We start from the raw sequence: 23,784 nt of genomic DNA on the forward strand, positions 1-23,784 counted from the left end.
ATTGGCGTGGTAGAGGGGAAAGCAGCTGTTGAGCAAAAGTTACAAAGTCAGCTGGACGGCAGCAAGCAGTATATGTTAGTGTCCATATCCCAATATGCATGCTGCACTTTTTGCACAGTTGTTTTCAGACTGAAAAAGTGACCTGAGCTGCCAACGTTATGCAGAACAGGTAATGATGCACAAAAGAGAAATAGTAATTGTGTAAAGATACTTATTTTTTACTTTTTCTGATCACCTAGTTATTAACAGGAAGACTGAGATTTCCTTGTTCAGTAGATTTTCCTTTGAAGATAAATTCTTTCCAAAAGAAATCTGTGGCTGGGTCAATTGCCTTTTAATTCACTTCAGGCTAAATAATTTTTTTACCGGTAGAAATGTGTCTTATCCCATTTATGCAATGATCTGTGAAGCCTTCATATGTTTTAAACACATATAAAAAATCATACAGCATTTACTATTTTGGGGATTTAAAAAAAAACCCAAACAAACCAACATACAGTAATATGTATTTTTGCATTAATTCTTTAAAATAACTTATAGAAACCTATAAAGTTTGGGGGGGTATATATTTTTCTCTATAAAGATAGCAGTATGAGAAAATATTTTGTTGAAAAGGTGCAATACAAGTACTGAGAGAGTAGTGCAGCTTTTGTCTCCCTGTCTGTGATAGTCAAATAAGTGGTGCTGTTTTCACTTACACAATTCATCCTTGTAACACTGAGATACGGAAAATTTCAGATTAGATAAATTGTTTTGAAAATCATTGTACCATTAAATGCCATATAACCTTTTAAACTTTGAAATTTCTGAGTCCATAATTTAGGAAGTTTTGATAATTTTAGCATAGTATTACACAAAATTACGACAAAAAAGAAAACAGTGAAAATAATAAGGAAGATAAAATTTTGTAATTAATAATATTTTTAAAGTTATTTTTATTTTTTAAGGTAATAGAGTTCATTCTGTTTGTGATTTATTTTACAGAATAGAAGAAAATATAGGATAGTAATTGCAGTAAATTTACAAACTGCAATTACGTGTTGTGTAGCATCATGTATAATACTATGATACCACTATAATACCACTGTGAGCATTGAATATTGTTGTATTCTTGGTTGTTAATAAAGAAGTAGGTATACTTGCTTCCATTGCTTCCACTCTTGTTAAATAGGAAGGTAGAAATGACTGTGCAGCTTCTTTTACCACACACATATAATGTGATGTGAGCAAAGAAATCAGAAATTGGTTCTACCGCGCATTGACTTTTATGTGGCCTTGTAGTTGATCCTAGGTCAGATAAAAATATGCAGTCATTACCACACTATAGAAGAGAGCAACAGTATAATTGCTTTTTGGAACAGTGAAGATCATGGTTCAGCTCAGCACACACTTTTCTGGGTGATTTTACAGAATATTTTGTGACGAAATCTGGCTTCAAGAATTGCTCTTCAGAGTGAATGGGAAATAATAGTAACCAGAAACTAAGGGATTTTAAATTTTTAATTTAAATAAATGATTTAAATAACATAAATTTGTTGATTTCACTTAGTATAGATGGGAGCCATCAATTCTGTATAAATTTTATCAAGATTTTATGTACCTTTTTGTTGTAATTTTTTTTATTTCAAATCATAGTATGTATATGATACTGATAAATGAGTACTTTTGCACTGAGGAAGTATATAACTCAAAGAGCTCTAAGCAAAATTTAATTCTAATGCAGTCAGCAAAGTAAAGTCTCATTAGATTTTCTGTGCCTTCTTCCATAGTTCCTGTAGGTGTAGATATCTCTGGAGACAGAGACATCTCAAATTCTGCATGAGGCATGCAAGAAGAATATAGGGCAAGTGCAGAGGCACTTTCCCATTCAGGCAGTTCAGGAAAAGACAGAGGCTAAGATGAAAATCAGACAGGTTTGTTTACCTCAGTTATGCTGTTTACAGCTAGCAACATTATCCAGTTTATGCAGAAGCAGCTGTTCTAGTGCTCCAGACTGGGGTGTACACATCAGTGTATGAGACCGAGCTCTCCTATCAGCCACACAAAGCCCTACATGATATTTCAATTACTTTCACTAGTAATTTCACAAGGTAAAATAGCTTGCAAAATTATATAAAATTTTATCTAGTCATGAAGGAGTTTTGGGATGGAATGTAGAAAAAAAGTGATCTGATGTTTTTAAATGATGGGAGACAGGCCTTTTTTGCCATTTGGCACTATGGTGTGGTAAAATATGGAGAAGCATGATGTAATCTAGTTTTTCTACAGAAAGAGCAAACTTATTCTGTCTCTGGAGTCTGTAAGTGATTTGGCTACTCTTTGGCTGAAAGAATCAATACAAGGTATAGAGCTTTATCAATCCTGAAATTTTGGTTTTTTACAGGCAGACTGTGCTGCAAAATTCCAGCACTACTTTAAGTCCAGTGCTCTGGAGAGTAGCCTCATGCTCATTTGCAAATATTCAAAAAAACCTGAGAGTATTAAATTTCTTTCTTGTAATGCTAGTCAAGCATGTATCCACTTAGCTAATTTTAAAAATCATAGTTTTATTAAAGTCTGTCTTCTTCCTCTCTGTTTGATAATTGTGAATAAGAGTGACAGTGAGCCTTCACTTCAGTTAAAATAGCAGCTTCAAGCAGACATTTAGTAGAATTTTTCATTGCAGTGTATTTAGTGTGAGAATTCACTGGGATGCATATGGATGCTAAGTCTTTAAAATCAAAATCAATTTCATTTCCTCTTCACTATTATTTCTAGCAATAGACCTTGAAAATGTATTTAGGTGATTTTTCTTTAGATAAAATCATTACACACTACACTAGTAATCATTTTACTATTCTATAAAATTTCAACCCCCCAGTTCCCTATAGAATGAAGGTAGAATCACTACCAAAATATTTACTAACCTCAAGAAGTAAATTTTCAGTATTTTTGTTGCCTGTTAACAAGAAAAATAGTATTAATTAAACTTCCATTAGCTGTGCAGTTCTGAACATTCAAAAAGTTGTCCAGTGTATGTATTGAAGTGATTAGGAATGTCATATTCCCCATTAAGTAAATGCAGCCTCACTTTCATCTTTCACTGAAGAATTGTCCTCTACACATGGTTCCATGTACTTCTGTGAAGGATATCATGGAAAAATTCAGAAAATATTTCCTGCACATAGTATATATGAATTTTTTGTAGCCTCTTGCAAGAGTTTTAGCTTACAAATATGCTGAAAATAACTTGTTATTTTACTGTGCTCTGTTTTATTTTTAATAACTTCAAAATTCAGCATGGGGATAAACCACGACAACGACCACCCATCCTGTGCAGATGGCGTCCATATCATGTCTGGGGAGTGGATTAAAGGGCAGAATCTTGGGGATGTTTCATGGTCTCAGTGCAGCAGGGAAGATCTGGAAAGATTTCTCAGGTATATAATTCAAGAAAAAGAACTCTTACTGTATGTCGTTTACAAATAGCTGCAATAAATATCCTGAAATCATAAGTTTTCAATATTTTTTAATTCTGTGGGAGATTTGGCACTGCATAAACCATCAAAATATTTGAAATCATCATAATCTAATATCTGACAGATTTATTAAAATCAATTTTCAGCAATTATATTTATTTTTATATTTTCGTGTGTTAATGCACATGATTATAATTTTATATACTTATATACACATTTTATATATGTAAATATGTTTACAGTATATTAATATGTTGTGTATTGAAGTGTTGGACAGTGAATGAAACATAAACACTCTGCAGATTCTCTGATCTACGTTGTGCCATTCAGTATAAAACCTTGCACTATAATTATATTTTGTTAATTTTTAAATATAAATTTACTACAAGATACTTAATAGAGAATAGTATACCTAGAAAATGAAACATTTAGTTTCACTCTGAGTTTCTGAAATTGTATCTGTTCCCTGGAGTTCTGTTCCTTTATAAAGTTTATAGATTTATCTGTTGCCAATTTACTTGCAGCAGTTAAGAAGGTCTGCTCTAGGATAATAGAATAGTCAGTGTAGCTTACATAAGTCAGTGTGATGCATTTGTAGTGAATCTAGACAGAAATCAGAATCATGACTTGGTGCTTTAACAGGCTTAATTTTCAAATATTTTTTTCTTCAATTTTTAAGAAAAGTTAAATTTTCGGCTACCAGCTCGGAAACACATGTACTTTTAAATGCATATATATATGTGTGTGTGTGTGTGTGTTTGTATATATGTATAAATAATTTGAAATTGTTAATTTGAAGTCCAGCTGGATGTGAAAACTAAGCTACGTGATTTTTTCCATGCATTATAATTTTTCTACTTTTTTTAATGGTTTAAATCGCTATCAAAATCTTAATACATTAAGTAAATTTTAAACTAAAATGTTGACCAGCGCTTTCCTGAAATGCCTTTAATAGCTGATAAATTATATTGTCTTTCTGCAGATGTGCAACAGCAGCACATACCATTAACTTAGAACAAGTAAGCCATGTTAATTTATATGTGAACGACAGCCCAATGCTGATGAATAAAAAGCTCTTAGAAGTCCACACATTTCTAATGTTGTACACAGGATTAAGTCAGTGTGACAATCAGATTCTTTAGGATTGCTCAGCATATGAATCTCTGCATATTACCAGGTCAAAGGCCAGTAACTGTCTGGTACAGACGAACCCTCAGAGCCTCAATTCTGTGATTATTCCCTCCAAGCTCCCAGGAATGACCTACACTGCAGATGAACAGTGTCAGATTCTTTTTGGACCAACTGCTTCCTTTTGCCCAGAAATGCAGGTAAGACTGTGTGTGTACTGCAGAAAGTACACCTACCAGCTAATTTTTTGTGTGAGAGATACTTTTGTACGTGTGTTCGATAGAAAGAGAGCATAGCACCTTTGAAGTAAGTTTACACTCGCTTTCCAAAGTTAATATGCACATTTGCATTGATTTATCTTGTAAGGCTTGCTTCCGGTCTCCAAATATCCTGAAACATGTTTTATCATATCGTGCCATTGATAACCTTCTTTGTACTTTAGATATAGAAGACGTCATAGTGCTAAAACACCTTGTTGCAGCAAATGGAACATTTGCAATTTATTCCACTGGGACCAGATTTTGTGCCTAGGTTCCGTTTTATTATGTTTTGGGTCCTTGAACCTCCATATCTGACCTTCAGAAGAATAGTGGTGTTAGCTGGGCTTTCTGCACTGCTGGATGTACCCTGCCTCCCAGCAGTCTCCCGTGAGCCCAGGCAGACCTGTACAGTGCCATGACAGCAGGAGTTCCAAAAACTGAGTTTCCTGACATTGCTTCATGCCATTGTGTGAAGCAGTGTCACTATATATAAATTTTAAAAACACCAATTAGCAAAATTGAGGAGGTCTTCATAATGAAACAGAAATCAATATTTATTAATAAATATTAAACATCTGACTGAAGAAGCAGTTTAAGAATGGTTTTAACAGAAAAATCAATCTTCTTTAAGTCAACAGGACAGACTAAACATGTTGGATGCCCTTGAGATGATAACTAAGACAAGATGGGGAGATGATATTACAAATGTATAAAGAACACAGAGTATGGGCTGACAGAACAGGGACTAGGAGGAACTGTGAAATAAAATTTCATCAGAATCAGGGGTCTGATAGCCTGGAAAGGTTAGGAGTATTTAGTATGAAAGCATGATTGCTTTCTCCTTTAGTTCTTTAGTTCTCTAGTTCTCTCCCTCTTTTCGGCTTGGACATAGTACTATTTCTTTAGAGACTTTCACTGAGCCTAATTTTTATCTAAAAGTTCTTGAACGAAACATTGCAATACATGTATGACTAACGCGTGCTGGAAGTGGTATAGCTGAGAAGAAAAAAAAAAAAAAGACCCATATTTTAGCTGTCTTATTGTTTGTGGAAACATTTTCACTCCAGACATGAGAAGTAGAAGTCAACGTCAGTTAAATTTAGTGCATATTAACCAGGTAGTGTTCAACTATTTGCACAGGCTCTTGGTGCTGGTAGCTGCTTGTCCATTTCTAGTCATCTTCAATCATGTTCCCATCTTCTGGCATTTTGTATGTAAGAGGACACCTTTCAGCTAAATCACTGATCTTCATCTAAATAAATCCTTCTGCTTTTTCCCACTAACTGAATCATATTTGTACTGAATATTTATATTTATATTAAAATCACCAGTTTATGAAAATTCATATTAAATATTAATATTAACATAACAGTGTAACTAAAAAGATGATTTGGGTTTGCTGTGAAGAAAGAACATAGTAATGATTCAAGACAATACAAAAGGCCGGTAGTCTTTTCCACTATTCTTTTTTCCTGACCAATTGCAAAATAGTTTTAGTTCTCTTCATAAAACCGAGTGTGTTGCTTGATAACCTTATGATCTAAACAGTTAGAAAAAGAAAGTCCAATAACAGTTTCTGCAAAGAGAAAAAGGGGAAGAACCTTCTGCAGTTTCTCCAAAATCCTCTGCAAAACTGGCAACCCTGAACTGGAAACCATACAATCAAATACTGAAGCAAAAAAATTGTTGTAATGAATTTTTAAGAACTTTGGATCTATTAAAAATGACATACAAATGAATAAATGACACTAAGGACAGAATTGAGGGGGTGCTGAGGTAGAAGAGTTTCCCAAAGCTTCCCCGCCAACCTCTGTAAAGTCACCTTGCTGGTTTTCATCTGCTTTCTTTTCTCTGGAAGCTAAATTTTCACTCTCACCTTCCTCCCAACAAAAAAATCCAAGAGACTTGATCCTTGGTTTGTAGCCCTGAAGAGCCAGTTACAGCAAGCTTAGACACTATATTCAGATCTCCTCCTTGTGCTCTGTGCTCTGGGTCTTAAATTTATTTCTTCCCTTACGAAAGTTTACTGTATACTTGTATACTGTGAAGGGCTGTTACTCAGTAGCTAATTTTATCATCTCCTTCAGAAATGCAAGGATTTTAGATGCAAGTAATGACTATGCTGAATTTAACCTTCCAAATAATTGCATTTTACTTATTATGAAGGTGATTCAAAGTTCGCTGTGTTAATTGTGCAGATTATTGTGGCTGCCACTGGAGAAGTGAACATTTAGAAGACCTTTCTAAATTTAATACAGTATTTCATTAATGTATCAATTTACTAAAATAATCATTTAATTATACATAGATGACCACTGAATATTTTGTGATATCCAGACTACTTCCTTTAGTCTCTGTATACTCTCTCCTACTCTGCCAGTAACTGGCAGTTTATTATGGTTACACATGTTGTCCACAAGCCAGGAAATGAGAGAAACATACTCCTCGAAGGTTCATTTAAACATCAGTAAATCCAACAATTTATAGCCCAGGATTTCTTGGACACGTTCTACTTGCTGAACAGTTCATGCTCTTCAGTATAACTGTGTAAAAGATAAATCATGAACTTATGTCTTACATTTTTTGTGACTGGAAGATAACTTGATGAGCAGAGTTCCATGCAATCTTCTACATTAAGCAACTATTTTTAATATATAACATCTATTGAACTAAGAAATCAAATGAGTAATGATGGTACACAACTTTCTAATTATACAAATATGCATTTCTGCTGAGATAAAGTTTTTACAAGTGCTGTTACTGAGCAGCACTTAAGGATAATTAAGTCATGTTACATGGCAACCTCTGAGAAACACTGCAGGTGTAAATGATTTTCACTTGCTATCAAGAATTCCTCTTTATAATGCAATGACTGAAGCAAAGGACTGAAGGAACCATTGAGGTCCTACTCCCGTATTTTCCTAAGTGAGCCCTTCCCATCCTCTTTCATGAATGGCATCCAGACTTTATTTTTTCCCCTTTCATCTTTATTTCAAAGACTTTTTTTTTTCATATTCCAAGCAAAATTTATGGAACCTGAGAAAAGTGTGAGTGGATCTCCAGGTTCAAGATTTATACTGTGTCTCCGTGCTTATCTTGTAAGGGAGCCAAGTTTGCTTTTATGCCCATGATGTCTCACACAAGAATCAATTAGTTCCTAATATTGTTTCACATAACAGATAGTGAGATCATGGCCCAGAAGTAGTTCTTGATGTTTAAATGTGATTGTAGAACTTGAAAATTTAATATAATTGTTGAACTATTAAATGTTGGCTTTTAAGATTAAAGTCCAGGATGCGAATGCTATCTAGTCAGTTCCACTAAAACAATTCTTGTCATAACACAGCTGTGATCTTTGCAAAGAAGTAGGAGACTGGTTATATTTCCTGGTGATTTTTAAGACATTTCAGGGAATGATCACAATGAAAAAAACAAAAAGGCATGGAAATATTACAGCCCTGGTGAAATATCTGACCTCATCTCTACCACCACATTTTAAACAGTCTTGACTTTGCACAAATACTGTTCTAAAATGCCCCTTTTGTCTCTGATCTTTCCTCTCAACTGGATCTTATTTCCATATGCTTATATAATTGGAAATGCACCCTGCTGACCCTCACAGACCTGCCTCACTATTTTCTTTCAAAAAAACCCCAAACAAAACAAAACCCAAAAGCTGTAGTGACCTCTGCTATTTCTCTAGTACAGTGTGACTTTCATGTTGTATTTTGCAAAGTTTTGCTGTAAAAAACTCATGATTAACACATCTGTTCAGAAAAAAAAAATCCTTTTCGTGTGCTTGGCAGTATTTTGTTCTCAAGTGTACACACAGCGAAATAATTTACAGATTGTGAATAATCCAGTATCATAAATTTTTAATCTCCACTGACTGTAACTTCCTTTGACTAGTCTAAAAAGCTGCAATGGCTGTTCGACTACTAAACCTTTGTGAATATAAGCTTAGCTATCCTGATTTTGATTGAATGAAACTTTCTCCCCAGAGGAGTAAATTTCTGGTTTAGAAATTAGTGCTCTGATTATGGAGTGACTTAAGGCTCAAAGTAGTTTCTATCTGGGGAAGTGAGGCTCGTCGTTCATAGGGAGGTGGTATACAAGTATTTGTAGAAGCAATAAAATGCACATTAGCAAGTGAAGTGTCTTGATTTGATTTACTTAATTTAGTTTGCAGAGCTCGAGTACACCTGTGTGTTCAGGTACCCAAATCCTCGTAAAGCTGACTTAATGCCTCTCGATATTGAGGAAAATTGTTTCTGAATTTGTAAGGAACTGTGGGTTTGTCATAAGCCATTCTGCAATCATGTGCAAGGGAAATTAAGCATAAGATCATAGTGTTTAGAAAAAAAAAAAAGGGATCACGTACTTAAAAATGTGATGACATGAAGGAAAATTTGACTACTTTTTCAAAACTTGGAGACATTTGGATGGCTTTTCCTCCATTGTAGTAATTGGTAAATGAAGATTTGAAGATAAGAAAAAATATATTATTTAGGAATATTAAACTAACATGTATTTTTATTGAGTAGTTCCAACAGTATGTCTCTCATTTCATAGTTGGTATGGAAGCACTTGTCATGAACATTGACATTCTGTCTCATCTACTATTGTGTTCATCTACATTGTTTGAAAAACAATGACAACTAACAGAAATTGCAGTTTGATATTTGAAAATGCTTATTAAAATTGTTCACGAGCAAGATGGGACTTCTGTAGCTGTTTTTTTTAGGACATGCATGAGCTAACTGTTGTCTTTTTAGTTCAGCTTCAGCACAAAACTGTTACAGGATGAATCAGGAGTGAATCTGACTGTAACCATCCTTGTCTCTTGTTTTTGTGCAACGTTTCAGAGCTCTACAAACTTGGACTCTTTTTGATCACTGATGTTACAGTCATTTTTACGTGCAAGGCTCCCACTGGAACTGTCCTGTTCCTTGGTTGAGACAAAATCTTTTGTTGAATGACATTTCCTGTGCCATAAGTCTTTTTTCAAGGTAGCATAAGATTTATCACAAATTATTTATGCGTGGTATGAAAGGCACAGAGACTTACTGGGTGTACCAATATAGCAAATCATTTCCTCCAGAAAAAGCATGTGTTTTGGCAACCCTGTTTTAAAAAAATCTCCAACTGCTCTTTATCTTTTATCCTCTCTGCATCCCATTCCTCTCTCCCGATCCTTCTTGCCCCTCTCTGGGCGATACACGTGTTGAGGGGCAATCACTGTGCATACACAATAATATTCAGGACACACAACTGAGCCCCACGTGTCCTCAGTTCACTTCCACATGGTTTAATTCTTAAGAGGGGGAACAGACAGAAAGGAGAATGAAGTCATGACTGAAAACCATGGGACAAGGAGAACTTTTTAGAGAAAAATAGGGAAAGCTGCCAGGGAAATTTGGGGAAATAGGAGCCAGCATACAAGGTTGTACTTTCTCTTAAATAAGGTAAAAATTGCTTTGTTCTTGTGCTTCAGAGGGACAGAATAAGGAGCTTATCTTTCCCACTCTAAAATTCACTACAGAATAGCCCCCCTGTCATCTCCCTTCTCGTCTTGCAGCAAAAATATTTCATCCTCCTTTGTCAGGTTACTTTGTGTCTCCTCTGTGGATATCAAGTTGGATGCCTCTCGAGATTTTTTTTTTTTTTTTCTAGAGGAATAGATGAATTCTAGAGGAATTAGGAATCATTGGAAGAGCATAGGACAGTCATTGGATTGTCATGAACACCAGGGATCTGGAAGACCTAGAGAAGCATGATTAGTAGGAGTCCAAGCAGATTCTTTCCACTTTGTTTTTTGTACATGTTTAACCTGTCTTTAAACAGACTTTAGTACCATCAAACTGGTAACTTTGTGACAACACTAGTGGGCTGCATGCATAAGGTAGAATTTGTGCTTACTTCTGTTTTTGTTTTTCAGCATGTCATTTGCACTGGGTTGTGGTGTAAGGTGGAGAGTGAGAAGGAATGCAAAACTAAACTGGATCCACCAATGGATGGAACAGACTGTGACACTGGAAAGGTATGCTTTGGGTGTAAAAGCAGTATCAATTATACTGAACATATAACAGTTAAGGAAACAGCCTGAATCAGTCTTTGCACTTGTTTTCAGTTCCTGCTTATTATCATTAAATATCAATTATAATTAAAATAATCTATGTGTAGTGGAATGTATTATATGTTATACATTATATAATATAGATATGAAAAAGAACATTTTCCTAAAAAAGCCAAAACTGCAGATGTTTTAATGTTTACACTGTTTTATTTCAAATTCTTTCTCATTTTGTATCCTATCTATGAATGGAATGCCATTATTGCACTTCTAACTGTAAATAGCAACATAAGCTTTCAAAGATACAGAGTTTAGCTATGATCTGAGGTTTAGAAATAGTCTCATTGAAGAAATTTATCCAGATTTGTATGAAAAAGTTTCAGGATAAGTTTTATAGGGAAAGATTTTATATCTTTCAATTGAAATTGTCACTGAATAATCAGAGATAATGCAGTCCCTGATGGGAACTGTAATGCTGAAAGAGACAAGTCGTGAGGACAGCCCTGGACACTGTGCTGTGATCTGCACAGTTCAACTGGTTGATCCTCAGGCCCAAAAATGCTTTCCTAGGCAATGCCCAATCTGAAACAAATAGGACAGCAAGGTCTGGGGACCATTTCTAGGAGGAATCCCTTATTGGGAATTAACTTGTGTTCGAGGCTGTGGACAGGAATTGCACCTGCTCCTTGGCTGCTGAACCAGAGAAAGGTCCCTGGCTTTTGCATTTACTAGGACAGGAAAAAAAAAATGTTTGGGGAACAACAGGCAACAAAAATATATCTGAAAATATATTTTCAGAATATATGAAAAAAAATATACGGAAAAAACCCTGTATTGAACCAAACGTTTATGTTTTGCTTCCCACGTGCTGTGGACCAGTGAATTGTTTTTCATATGCCTTGATTTATTTACCTAAGAGCTGAATTTTCACCTAGTGGTGTAAGGCTGGAGAGTGCATCAACCGGACCTCTTTTGCGGAGCGTGCGGAGGGGGAGTGGAGCGCCTGGAGCACCTGCAGCCGTACCTGCAACACTGGAATCAGCAGTCGACAGCGAAAATGCCCTGGGTAAAAAACAAGTTCAGGTTTCCCTTGCTGTTCACCAGAATTTCTGAGAAAAGTTTGCTTGAGTGGGGAAACCCATTAAGCGATTCATCTTTCATGAACGCTGAGAATCACTTAGGAGAATAAGGTATTTCAGGGGGTTTTTTTGTTGCGTGGCAACACTCTTTTCATCTTTTCCGCTTTTGTCAAAAGCTTAGACGATACTAGTGGAAGAATAAATTCTCTTTTTAACCTTCACCTGAAGAAGCAACAGAAACTTAAAATTCATACTTTCTGACTTGCAGAGCATCAGTGTGTAATTCTACTCTTTCAGGTTTTTTACTGGAGAAAGCTGACTTCTGTCTCATATGGAGAGCCAAGGAATTGCAACTATTACAGAGATCTTTCTACCAGTTTCACAGACATTTAGATAGACTATCTGTAAACAGTATTTAGATACCATATCTTGTGAAAATGCAAACCTTCTCCCATTGGGGATAAAAGGATTTTTACTTTTGGCTTGACTGAGGTTTGTTTCACTGTATCTCAGTGATCAGCTAAAAGATGCTTTCCTTTTAATTACTCAGTACCATGTCTCTTTCAGTGGATCACCAAGTGAAAGAGAATAAATAGGCATAGGAGTGGGAACAGTGTAAAGCTAAGTAATGAAGACAATTATAGGGAAGATTAAACCGGAGTGGAATAGAGTAAAGTCGATGGTTTAGGAAAATAAAAGAGCAAAGGAGAGAAATAAAGGAAGATGGAAGACAATATAGCAGATCGGGGAGAAAATGTGATGATAGGAAAGATGGGGATTAAAAAAAATAAATTTTCATAAAGAATTTTGAGGAGAAGTTGGATATGGCTGTGCAAAAGCATAGTAGTCTAACTGACAACTTAGATATGCGGAATGCTTTCATATTTCACGCCATGTAAACACCACTTTCAGCTGTATACCTTAAAGCTACTTCTTGAATTTAAAGATGTTTCAGTTTCGCTCTCATTAATTCATTTTTACGGGCAAGGTTCCAAATAATTAGCTCCAGTTTATGCATTTCACTCTTCTTTTGCATTTTTTTCATTAGGAACTGCAAGCACAGATGCAGTGACTAGAAAGAAACAAAACATTTTTCTGAACGTTGTAACACCCCACTTTTAAGAAAAGGAGAGGTAGAAAATCTGCAGGTGTTACTTCCTTTCTGTAGCATGTTTGACCGAGTCCAGGTAGAGAAAAATCACCTCAACTATATCAACACTGCAGTTGAGGTTCTCTAGTCCTAGTGCTTCTTTGTGGCCAAGTGTAAATTATGGTTTAGCACCAACCACACTTTACATGTAGTGCGACCAGTACAAAGAGAAGGGAAACGTGTTTTGTTCTGCGACTTTGATTTTTTTCCATGGGTGTTTTTTTTGATGTTATGTTGCCAACAAAAAACCCGCTGTTTAAGTGGAATTTGTGTCCAGCGTAAGTAAACTGTGCTGTAAGTTGAACAAAACGTTACCAACAGTAAAGGGTTATGTTTATGCCATCTTTTCTAGTTCAGGCCTTGAAGGAGAGTGTCACGGGCCCACAATACAGTACAGGGTATGTGAAAATCCCTCTTGTCCTGCTGGTGTGCCTGCCTTCAGGGACTGGCAGTGCCAAGCTTTCAGTGTCAGATCTTCGTATCAGAAGCACGTGCACCAGTGGCAAGCTGTCATTGATGATGGTAAGTAGAGACCACCTCCCAGGTTCTTATCATCTGCTTAGATAGCTTGTAGCTTGTCAATGTTGTTGATTAGGAAAGGTATGGTAAAAACTAAAGCAAACAAACAAAACCAAGCCCCATATTTTTGGCGAATAATTTGAATTCAATAGGCAAGATCTAGTGGTATTTTCATATGCCCTCGAATGTTTCGTCATTTATTCCTATTTAATTTGTCCTTCTTAATAAGTAAAGACTATGTTTGAATGAAAGTTCAGTGTCAGTTTTGTTTTATTTAATAAGAAATGTCGTATGAAGTGACTGAGAAATACAGATTTCTAGACTAATGTTACATCATTAAATATGCATATATCAGTTATATTTTTATCTAGAAAGCCAAAAAGACAATGCAGATATTGTGAGCTTCTGTTTCTGAGGAAGGAGAGTGCACTTCTAGCTTAACATTGTGAGTGCTTCACATACCAGTGTTTGATTTTGGCAGAAATCCATATCTAATATATACTGCAAACTTAGATAAGATTTCTCTAAATCCTAACAGCTACTGAATGCAAAGTCCTGGCATATTGTATGCATGCTTCAATGCAAAAAACTTCTTTACATATCATATTATTATGAGAATGCTCAAGTGGAAGTATAGTGAAGTCAAATTTACAGTACCTGCAAGGATAATGTTGGTGTAAAACATCAGTGACTAGAGGATAAATTCCTCTAAATGTGAACAATAGTTCCCATTTCACTGAATTTTCCGTTTAAAATTTTGTGTTTAAATTTATTTAAATTAAAAACAAAACAAAACAAAAAAACCACAAAAATACATCGGTTATTAAAACAGTTAATTTGATAAATTAACAAAATCATAGCAACTCTTAATAAAGACAACCCTGGAATGTCACAGGAGTACTGTAAGTATGTGGTACTAAATTTTAAGTAGTTCATTACTGTAATTGATTTTTAACTCTTGAAACAAATTATCAGAAACCATTAGAAAGCATAGATTTTAAGAAAACTATTTCATTGTACACATGCTTTAATATATGCCTAGATGAATAAGGGCTTTTTTTTTCTTCTAAGCCTTTTCTCAAGGTGCCAAAGTGAAAACTTGTGATATTATTGTATGTTAGCTCATTTCATAGTAAGAAGAATTCTCTCCAATTGTTATATCGAGTCAATTCATTTTGGTTTGTTTTACTGAATTTCATTTTAGCACAGGAACACATGATTTATATCCTAAGGGATCTAGAAGTCTGACTTGGAATAATTTGATTTTATTCAGATGAAGAATCTTGGCACTCTCCTGCCCCATGTAAAGGAGTGTGGATGGTGGCTTTCATCTAACTTTGTTCTGAATGATCCTATTGTCTTGAGGTGTCCCTTAGGAGAAGCATAAGTGGATACCAGCCAAAGAGTTCCAATATTCAAGTGTGCATTGTTCCCAAATCCTTAATTGTTTGCTCTCTTAGCCTTTAGTGGACACAAACTGTGCACAAAGTCCAAAATAGTTGCTGTGTTTGAATGAGTGCTCCTATAGTCTGTTGAAGTTGTCTGATGTTGTTGAGTTGCCGTCTCTTTGAGTTCGGTGTCTTTAAAATAATGTTTAGGTCATTGAAATATTGTATTCCTTTAAAAATGCTGATGCATGCTTAAAGTCCCAGGGAACTTTGAGGTTACTATTTAAGGAGCATAACAGGAATCTGGAGGGCACAAATACAGGCAGCTTCTTAGCTGGAGATGCTTGTGTCTGACTAGCTTCACATGTTGGCAGAAGTGATCACATCTGTTTGCACTGGTCCTCTAGTGATACCCAGAGGCTTGTCCATTTTGGTAAATTAAATGTGCCCAGACCACTCTCTGATGTGTAAGTCAGCTGGCACTGACTTTGTCTGTCTGTGCTTTCCTACTCTTTTGCATGCTAAAATTGCTTTTCTGAAAACAGTCCTTTGCAGATGGCAATTTCCAGTCTAGACTGAGCTAGTGCTAGTTAGCACATGCAAAAAAATGTGGTGTAGACTGTTTTACAGTTCAGCTGTATAGACAGTAGGATTCCAGTGCCCATGAATGTTTCCTGGAACTGTTTAATTTACTAATAAAAATGCACTCCAGGAATCTAGAAGTCAGTATGAAGTCAGAGTGGCATAGATTGTGTCCAAGTGAAATCGGTTTCAGGTTCAGGATTGACTTTATCCTTTCAAAAATCTTTAACAGATTTGGGAAGAAGTTCTGAGTCAGTACATTTGTGAACAAAGGTATGAAAAAATCATGTAATTTTGTGCTCAGTTAACCACTGAGAAGAGACTTTAGTTTATTTTGTTTGCTGTCACTTTCACAATGGTGAAACAAACTTCATTGTTTATGAATGATGACCATGGATACCAGGATGCTACTACGTTTTTATTGTCTTTCAGTATCAGAAATTGTTTGCAGAATGTTTTAGAAATTTAGTAGAAAGTTCCTTGAACTCGGTAAAGATGTTAGAAAGAATGTTTCCAGGGTTTTTGTGGTTTCTTGGTTTTTTAATGTGTACTTTGTAAATTCTTATATTTTTTCCCAGGGTAACTCAGTTACTGCATTTTTTTTTCTCTTTGACCTGCATAGTTATGAAATCTGGAAAGTGTTAAGTTTCTTTTTAAACCAATATTTATGTTCTGCCAAAAATATAGGAGAGTGAAAGTATAGATTAGGACCAAAATATTCCAACAGCTGTAATGTGTATACTCTTGATTGCAACAATGAACATGACATGAGTACTACGTAGGCCAAGTCTGTAGCAACAGCATGCTCTAAGAAGGAAAAAACCTTGAGTTTTTCAAACAGCTGAGAAATAGATCAAAAATTCCTACTACATAGATAAACAAATATCAGTTTTAACAATAATGTTGATGATAATTTTGTGTTACTGATCTTGTGGGTCTTTCCATCATTGCTACTACAGAAAAACCTTGTGCCTTGTTCTGTTCACCGGCTGGAAAGGATCAGCCCATTCTTCTAACAGAAAAGGTGATGGATGGGACTTCCTGTGGCCAGCATGGGCTAGATATCTGTGCAGATGGTAGATGCCAGGTACGAATTACTTGTTTCAGACCTAGATATACAGACACAGGTATGCAAGAGCGTACATTTGTTACACGTGCGTGTTATTTCTCTGACAACCTGTTGCAGTCTGCATGACCAAGAGTGAGCGGCTCTTTTTTTGTATCACATTAAGATACTTTAAGCAAATTTCGCTCAGTGCAGCACAACATGTGAAGCAGCAGACGGTTTGGTTTGGGGAATGTGTATCTGTAATGATAAAGATGCTTATAACAAACTCCTGCAGAGCGGATAATTACTGTAATTGATTTCATTTTCTAAGGGAAAAGCTTTCAATAGGTTGAGAAATGTCCATATGAATTACTCTGCCTTTTTCAACAGTGCACAGTTTTACACCTAAATAAACCAAGAGCAAATGTGCAGAATAACACATAGTTACAGATGAGTGCTTATGCTATTCCTGATTTTAAGAATTCGTTTGGTTCGTAGAAGTTCTTTTGTCACTTTTATAGTGCCACATATGGAAACTCTTCTATATAAGGCTTGGGGTTTTTCTTTTGTCTGCTTCTCATTTAAAACACTGAATTCAGTGGAAAACCCAGCCTTTAACACAGAAACAGTATTGCTAGATACTGTCATAACTTCAACAAATTAACTTATAGATGCATATATGCACATACAATTATCCTTTCTCAAGTGCCTGTGTGTGTGTGCAGAAAAAATACACTTAAAATACTTCTCTGATTTGCATTCACCGTGCAGCAATTACATGTTTAATGACAAAGATGATATATAGCCCATTTTTCTTGAAAAAGTGTCCTTCTTTTTATCCTTCACTTTTCACAACTGACTGAGAAAAACCAAAAAAAAGCCTTAAACTAAACCCACCTCACTAAGATTGAGTTGACTTCTTGGCATACCAGAGTTCAGAGAGATAGGTGCTAATCAGATTTGAAAGTTTTTAAGAACTTGTGGACTACAGCTGTAGAGTTAGATATTTGTATCTTGTAGATGTGCCATAATGGATACACAGCTCAATCAAATACTTTCAATCAGTATTTGGAAATCTATATTGCTTTTTTAGGTAGAAGAACTCTAATAAAAATCCCATTCATAAAATAAAGGAACAATCCTAATGTGCTTGGAAATTAATGACTCTTTAATAGACCATGATTTCTGTTCTTAAAAAACCTTTTGTTTTCTCTCTAGCTTAGTTTTCGTCTTCATTATTTATAAAATAGTTTTGAAGTATGATTGGTTTTACCAAATGCGATTATATAGTGCACAAGATTACCCTGTGATGACTTTGCTAGACTTAAAAAGGCTTTTATTTCATGTCAGGCCAGCATATGATATTAACTTTATTGCTTTTGTCAAGTTACCACTGACAAAAACTCATAGAAATACGTTTAACATAGTAATGTGGAGTTGCTTGAGTAAACTTAATTGTTTTTAAACTGGATGATTTTTAGCAAAACACAAATGCCCTTTATATTTACATACTCCGGATGTGTTTATGCCCTAATCAGCATTTTATCACTGTGTGTGTGGCAAAGGACCTCCCATGTTTTGAGTAAAAAGCGGTGGAGACGTTGCAGCCACTTAGCTGGAAGACCTGTGGTTGGGTGTTGCACAGTGGCTCTGCAGAGCCACAGGTCTCACCAGGAGGTGGGAATGCAGTTATGTTTCTCTTGGAGAGCAGCTGGTGGAGTTAGCTAACCATACGGGAAGAGTGGACGCCACAATCTACATAAAATCATGGGAAAATTGACCATGGGAGGAATCTCTGCACACGAGCTAGTGCAGCCCTCGTTGTGAGCAGGGCTAGGTCATGTGGGTTAGGCATCTTGCAGGAGGGTGAGATGCCTGATACCAGAGGCAGCTTTATGAAAAACATGGCCTCTGTCTCAACAGCTTTATTTTCTTCTCCCACAGAAATTTGGCTGTGATGGCATATTAGGATCTCTGGCTCGTGAAGATCATTGTGGTGTTTGCAACGGTAATGGAAAGTCATGCAAAGTTATTAAAGGTGATTTTAACCACACCAGAGGAGCAGGTAAACCTATTTGTTTATTTCAAATACTCAGGAAACCAGTAGCTTGTTGATTACTTTGAGCGTTGGGAAATTTAGAAAGCTGTATTTCATAAAATTATGCTGTTCCTCACAAGAACTTCAGATCAAGCTTTTTTTAAGACGATAAGACATTTAAGATAAGAATGCATGAGTATTTTCAAATTTGTTGTGAAATTATTGCACAATATTTCAATCACAAAATTAAGGAAATATCTTCCATTAAGACACATGCTATTTCATTTCATAGAAGAGCCTGATTTTTAAGAAATATGAGAAATAAAATTTATAACTTTAGCAAATAAATGATCTGTAAATTCTTGTGGCCTTTAGATTCATTTAGTGTTCTTCCAAATTATGATCCATTACCTAGAGTTAATGTTATTAAACTAAGACAGGCAGTGAGAGATCATAAAGCGGAATGTGAGAAAAAAATCTAATATTTCTTCGTTATTCATTGTTTTATACTACTAATAACATATCATAAAAAGCAAATAGATTTTCTGATGCAGAATGAACATGAGATTACCAAATAGTGGTGTGATCTGTACTTCAAATGAGAATAAAGCAAGGATCACAAACCCCAGATGAGTCTGGAGGATTACAAGATAAAAAACTGCAAAGAAGGTGCCTGCTAGTAAAATCACATTATGTCAGCTCTCTTCTATTGCTATATCCACACATTTTCAAGTTTTTTCAGTGTTCTGTGTCAATCCTCAGTATTGTGGTATTGCCATCTTAACTGCATAAGTTATTATCCTTCTCAAGAAGCTGTGAGCAAGACTTAGAAAGTGTTATTAGCTCGTAAGGAAATGAAAGATACTGCTTTGCAAAAACTTAATTTTCATGTTTCAAGACTATTGAAAAGGTGTTGTAAAAGCTCAGTATTTTTTTTGTAGGACATCAAATAGCTACACATAATAAAAGTTTGGTGTATTGTTCCTTTTATGATGTTCACCTGGATAATCTAAAATATGTTTTTATTGATTTGTAACATTCCTGCTTACGCAGTATTTTCCACTTCCATTGCCTTTTCAACCCATTTTACTTAAATCACATTGCTCAACATCCTGTCTTAGTCCCACATGATCAGAAAGCAATTTTAATTTGAAGCAAATAATTAATAAGTAGATTTCAAACCAAAAACCAATCATAACAGAGTTTGAATATGTTAAAGCAAGAAGGAAATGGAGCATAAAATATAAAAAACAAAACAAAAAAAAAACAACAGGGAGGATGCTTGGATTTTAATGCCATATCATTTGTCTTTACATGCTAACTGAAGCTGGCATTCCTTTATGGTCATCTGGTGGTGATGATGACATTGAACTACTTAACCACAGAAAACATCCTCTGCTCCAGCCCTAATCTGCCCAGTCTCAGTGGTTCTTGTTATGTTTTCCTGTGCTCTTTTAATTGTGTATCACTGTATATGTATTACACACAATGCACAGTTTCATAACTTGTTTCAGCATTTTGCAAGAATCCTCAGAATAGTTCTATATGAATTACAACTTGATATATTTAAAAAGCAAAATAGGGGAGAAGAAATTAATAAACATACAAGATGGACTTTTCTATGCTTTCCTCTTTAACTTGGGATATCTGGTTTCATGTTTAGGTTATGTGGAAGCTCTGGTGATACCTGCAGGAGCAAGGAGAATCAAAGTTGTGGAAGAAAAACCCGCTCATAGTTATTTAGGTAAATGTTGTATGTTTTACTGTTAATGTCCTGGTTTTGTCAACACTGAAAAGTGCTAGCTAAACGTGCTTTTGCGATTGAACAACACTCCGAGTGGAAAAATAGATCTGTGAAGAACTTATCTAAAGAAATAAAAGAATGGTTATAGACCATTTTTCATATAGGTTTTATTTTGAACTTTCATCTCATCTTTTTTAGAGAGTATTTCAAAGAATGTGTTTAGATGATTTAAGAAAATTTCTGCATACTTGCACATTTTCAATTTTTCTTATGGGAAGCACATTAAAACTAGTGAAAAGAGTTTTATGCTCAAACATGGAATAATTTGTGCTCAGACAACAACAAAACACACCCTGAAACTCATACAGCAGTTCACCAGTGACATCAAACAAAGGTTCTAAAATTAGACTAAGAAAGCAGAAAGGTATTTCTTCGCACTATTTTGAATTATCTGAATGTTTTAATGGACAAACTTAATCAGAATGATTTTTTTCTCTTATTTTTTCTATTTATGTGAAATTGTCTTTCATTGACAAAAAAGTTTTTCTCTTTTAATGAGGTCTATAGCTGTTGTATAGAAGTATGATTTGTTACCATGTTACAGTGTTTAAGTGAATATATGAAATTATCGTAATTGGTGGTGTTCTGCGCAGTGCTTAAATTTGAGAGAGATACAGTATGAGAAATAGTAAAATGAAATTAAAAATTCCCTGGTTTGATCACTATTCTTAGTTATGTTCATAAGTAATATCTACATTTCAAAAAACTTTTTACCTGAGTGTTCTCAGTACTTGAGTTGAGAGAACTTTGAGGGTGGTGAATCTTAACTATGAGAACTTAGGTTATCAGTGGGTTATTGCTGGTTTATCATGAGTTCTGCACTTGCCCTATTAAGATATCATCCGAGGTTTAGAGATCTGGGTTATTTAATTGTTCTCCAGTGGACCACAAGCATGGATATGTGAGTGTCAAAACAGTAATTTAAATTTGTCTACTGTGTTAACATATCACAGAATCACGGAATATTCTGAGTTGGAAGGGACCCACAAGGATCACCAAGTCCAACTCCTAAGTGAATGGTCCACACAGGAATTGAACCAACAACCTTGGCCTTAGTAGCACCATAATTTAACCAATTGAAATAATCTCAGGGTCATGTAGGTAACAGAAATACTTTTTTTTTTAAATAAAGCAAAAATAAATAAATGTTGGAATTATATTCAGCAAAATTTTTTCCTTTTTCATGAGTAGCAAACTGTTTTATCCCTTACCCTACAAAAGACAAAAAGAATTTAATGTCTTTTATGCCCATGAAATAATGTCAATCATGCTGCTCATTTGTGAAAGTTGCTGATTAGCTCTTAATTGCTTGTTACTTTGATTTTAACTTTTCTTATTTTCACTGGTTTAGGTTTAAATGAGGATCAGCCAGTACTTCTTTGCAATATTTTTTTATTAAGCCTTTTTGCCTTAATTTTTGTAAGCCTTTATGGAGAATCAGGAACAGGTCCACTGCCATATTTTGAGTTAAAACCTCTGTTGTTGCACGTTTTTGTTTTTTTTAGTTTTTTGGGGTTTTTTTGCTAATGTAAAGTATTTAAACTTTCTTCATTTATAGGTGATGTATTCTGAAAGCATCAAAATCTGAATAAACGTAACATAATGAAGGTTTTGGGGAGAAAGCTTAAATCCTTGATCTTAGAGACAATGATTTTCAAAATGCTGTGGTTAAAAATGTGAAATGTATTACAGATTAGATTCTGTAAATTGTGTTTCTGATTGGTTTTCTATCTTACAGTTCTGTATGCAAATTTTAGGTGGCACCATACTTTGTTCTCTGCATTTCTGTACTTGAAATTAATCAATACAGGCCAACACTATTTCTGTTTTGCTATTTGTCTTACACACATTTTAAGATTAAGGTTTTAAAATAATATAGCTCACTATACAATTAATAGTTGTATAATTGGAGATACAGCTGTAAACACAATTTTAATCCAGTTTACACTTATAGCTGCTGCTTAGAAAGTAGAAGATAATTTAAACCTAAGGAAGATTTGATCCTTGTTGAACAGCGCAGGTCAAATACAGGTGGGGTCAAAATACAATGCACTTCTCTGGATTTACTTGGTGGTCAGAAAACAGAATCACTATGATCTGGAAAGTGCAGTGATTTCGCTAAATTAATTAGTAAATGTACAGCCCAAATCAGTTGCATCGTTGGGTGATTGTGCTGTTGAAGCAAATCTTCAGAGATGTTGTACTTTAACACCCCAGATATCTTCCTTATCAGGAGCATATCAACATACACCACAGTAACAGGAGCTCTGGCATCCCAGAAGATAAGGTGTAACTTGCAACTGCATTTACTGAACAACTGACCTGTCAATGACTGTCCTGTCTCTTCTCACCTGTAGAGAAGTAGGAGCAGTGATACAGCCAAACATTAAGCATTCCTCCCTGCTGAAATTGTCTTGGAAAAAGTATAAGAGTTCGTGATCCTTCTTTTAGGATCAGGAATGGGAATTATTTGTAGCATACAGAGGGAGGGGAGTGTTTCTTTAAGTTGAGAATATTTCCTGAAGAATACACTTATAAATATTTGTATTAAAGTCATTATTTTAAGAAGTAATTTTGTGATTTATTTTTAAAGAATAAACTAGCAGTGATAATATTGTCTGTTTATAACCATCTTTGAGACTTGGTTCACTGTCAGATACTTAAAAAATATTATAAGAGCGGTATAAAAAAGTTGCTTCAAGCATTTTCTAGCTTTCTATAGTCTAAAATAATGCCTTTTCTATTGCTAAATTTTCGTTTATATTTGGCAAGTGTTACAAGCTTTTTTTCAAAAAAAGTTCCTAACGTAGGATACAAAAAGGAAAATTAAAACATTTCTGTCTGAGATATACAAGGCTTTGAAATTAGAGAGCTCATTCATGTGACATTTATATAATGGCATGAGAGTTCCAGCCCCTATAATGAATTAGGGTGATTGATTAGTAGTGTATAACCCTAGAAATTACTTATGATCTAAACCCTGAATTTTTTCTGTGTTAATTGGAAGTGAGAGAAATTCTTTGTTTTCAGCTGAACTAAAGAAGTGGACTACCTGTGTCGTTATTGATATGTGATCAAGCTGCCTCAGGGTTATAGAACCTTTGAATCTGCCCCATGTAACACAGCATGACATTGTAATTGCCAATGCTCTTATAGGCATCCAGCCTACAGGTGTATTGTGTTCTGTGTGAATTTCTGTATGAAATTCTCCCTGGTTAAAAAAAAAAAAACATGTTGGGCCACATTTTGAGGGAGGG

The 23,784-nt window shown here is 35.1% G+C and overlaps 1 protein-coding gene across 1 annotated transcript in view; it reads left to right on the top strand.

Moving 5' to 3' along the window:
• The window catches only part of ADAMTS19 (ADAM metallopeptidase with thrombospondin type 1 motif 19), a 138,224-nt gene that overhangs the window by 81,758 nt on the left and 32,682 nt on the right, over positions 1-23,784 (top strand). The window contains exons 9-16 of the mRNA XM_017822451.1: positions 3,279-3,419; positions 4,636-4,786; positions 10,785-10,886; positions 11,855-11,985; positions 13,501-13,670; positions 16,597-16,724; positions 18,630-18,750; positions 20,387-20,467. Of these exons, the coding sequence (XP_017677940.1) occupies positions 3,279-3,419; positions 4,636-4,786; positions 10,785-10,886; positions 11,855-11,985; positions 13,501-13,670; positions 16,597-16,724; positions 18,630-18,750; positions 20,387-20,467 (1,025 nt within the window). The remainder of the gene's footprint in view (positions 1-3,278; positions 3,420-4,635; positions 4,787-10,784; positions 10,887-11,854; positions 11,986-13,500; positions 13,671-16,596; positions 16,725-18,629; positions 18,751-20,386; positions 20,468-23,784) is intronic.

Source organism: Lepidothrix coronata, unplaced genomic scaffold, assembly GCF_001604755.1.
Source record: "Lepidothrix coronata isolate B3197 unplaced genomic scaffold, Lepidothrix_coronata-1.0 Scaffold98, whole genome shotgun sequence".
Taxonomy (NCBI): domain Eukaryota; kingdom Metazoa; phylum Chordata; class Aves; order Passeriformes; family Pipridae; genus Lepidothrix; species Lepidothrix coronata.